The sequence below is a fragment of the Solanum pennellii genome, chromosome 11 (assembly GCF_001406875.1).
Source record: "Solanum pennellii chromosome 11, SPENNV200".
NCBI classification, from domain to species: domain Eukaryota; kingdom Viridiplantae; phylum Streptophyta; class Magnoliopsida; order Solanales; family Solanaceae; genus Solanum; species Solanum pennellii.
In genome coordinates, this window is record NC_028647.1 from 2,597,952 (window position 1) to 2,600,329 (window position 2,378).

At 27.2% G+C, this 2,378-nt stretch overlaps 1 protein-coding gene across 1 annotated transcript in view; it reads left to right on the plus strand.

Moving 5' to 3' along the window:
* LOC107004388 (TSET complex member tstD-like) overlaps positions 1–990 on the plus strand; it is a 6,514-nt gene extending 5,524 nt beyond the window's left edge. The window contains exons 3-5 of the mRNA XM_015202594.2: positions 378–457; positions 597–721; positions 813–990. Coding sequence (XP_015058080.1) covers positions 378–457; positions 597–721; positions 813–884 — 277 coding nt within the window. The 3' untranslated portion in view covers positions 885–990. The remainder of the gene's footprint in view (positions 1–377; positions 458–596; positions 722–812) is intronic.
* Positions 991–2,378: the final 1,388 nt, after the last annotated feature.

The window sequence follows — 2,378 nt, forward strand, 5'->3', positions numbered from 1 at the left end:
TTCGGAGAATTCAAGTCAAGTTGGAGATTTGTTGAATGCCTTGAATCGGACCCGTTACAAACAGAAAGGACGGGGGTCTACAATGTTATTGTATTGGGCCCTTAATTATCTGTTAATTCTGTATGTTGGGCCCAAGCCTGTTAGGGCGTAGCTTAGCACTATATATAGACGCTATGGCAAACCCTATTCTGTAATTCTGTTCTTGCCTCTCCTTAATAAAACTGCTCTCCCTCTTCCCGTGGACGTAGCCAATTTATTGGTGAACCACGTAAATCTGTTGTCTTATTTTTCGCGTTTATATTTTCTCGTATTATCTCGAATTCCGCATAACAGTTTTCGCACTTCAAATTTTACCCTTTTTTTTTTTCCCTTTTCAGATCAGTGTACGTGGTATACACTGTATTAGGAGGTGTCAGCATTTATGTGGTTGGCAAAGATGAATATGATGAACTTGTTTGTAAGTCTATATGTTATATATTATATACTTTTTACTAATTAATTTCTTTGTTTTACACAAAATCAATTAATACAATTCTTTTATTATATAGTTTATGTGATAATTATTTATTTAATTAATTTTGTGAATTTTCTTAAAGTATCTGAAGTAATATATGTTATTACTTCAATTGTGAGGGATGCATGTGGAAAGGCTCCAAGTGAACGTCTTTTTTTAGACAAATATGGAAAAATTTGCTTGTGTTTAGATGAAATTGTTTGGAAGGTAAGTTTTTTGAAAAATACAATGCAATATATGTAACTTGGTTATGTTACGATGTATTTTATTTAACATATTTGTCGTTTGTATTTTGAAGGGGTTACTCGAAAATACAGAAAAAGACAGAATCAAAAGACTTATAAGGTTGAAACCACCATCAGAAATCTGAGTGCTTAATGATTCAACCTGTTTCTATTAGTTATATCTTGCGTCTTCTAGTGCTTTATCGTATGTATTTTACATAAATGTAACACTTGGAAAGTGTAATTATTAAACTTATTTGCTTTTATATATAGTTTTTTAGCTTAGTTATTTACATATTGTATCTTTTAGCGCTTTAGATTTCACGTATACATTATTGACAACTCTAAGTGTAATTTTATATAATGTGATTGCTATATATCCGCTAACACAAGTTACACATAAATTGTGACTTATTTTGCATAAAATATTATATGAAGATTTCATCAATCAAATATTTTTTTGTTGTCTAGCTACATTATATTTATTGAATCATCAATCCAAAAAAATGATAAAATATAGACATATATCTCGTCTCAAATAACTATATGATCATAAAAGATGTAATGTGATTATGCCAATTGAACAGATGTCTCGTTTTTGGATTATATATATTGTTTGTTGATGAAAAAAATAATTAAAAACTTTATTTGAGAGAATTTTTTTTTTTAATAGCTAATGTCGAGTTACGATTCTTGATCTTATGACTATCTCTAAAAATTTTACTCAAAATTCTTATATATTTTTCATTGAGCTATCTGCTAGATTGAATTTCGACATTAATAATGTTCAGTGAGTTTATTATGACCAAATCGTGTTGATTATTGTAACCATTAAGGATCGATTCACTAATAAATGTTAAACCTCATTGTTTTTCTAATATCAATACTGAAACAACAAATATCTTATAGTGTCATCTTATTAAATTATATTTATCAAATTAAGTATAATATAATATTATATCATGATCTTATTAGAGTAGATAAATAAGATAATATTATGTCATCATAAAACAAATATGAATAAATAAACATACCAACATATTTTTCAAAATTGAATATCAAAGTCTAATAATCTCACGTGTGAGTTACAAAACCTATTTAAATTATGCTGCTTTCAAAATGATTTTCTCCATATTAAAGACTTGAACCCGAGACTTTGGTTAGGAATGACGCAATCTCACCACTGTCCCACTCCATAACAAGAAAAAAAAAACTTAATGTACTCTTAAACTATTCGAAATTGAACAATTTTATCTAAACATTTACTTAAAAGTTTTTATGTTTAATTAAAAAATGATTTCTTAATATAAAAATAAATTCAATACTTGACCAATTTGCCCTATCCATAAGAACTTCTAGACAAACTTTTTTTTTTTTTTTTAAATAAATACCATCATTTAAGAATGTCAATATGAAATAAAAATCTTCTATTGAAGAATTGTCTATGCCTAGAAAATTATTTTGATTGATTTTTTATTAATATATATTTAATTATAATTGTAATTATAATTTAATAAATAATTTAAATAATATTACTAAGTCAGTCCTTAATTAATTTTTAATTTCATCATCATCATCTCCATCTTCCATCTACATCTCCATTTCCATTCTCCAGCTCTGCTCCGGTCGGAGCTCCTCAC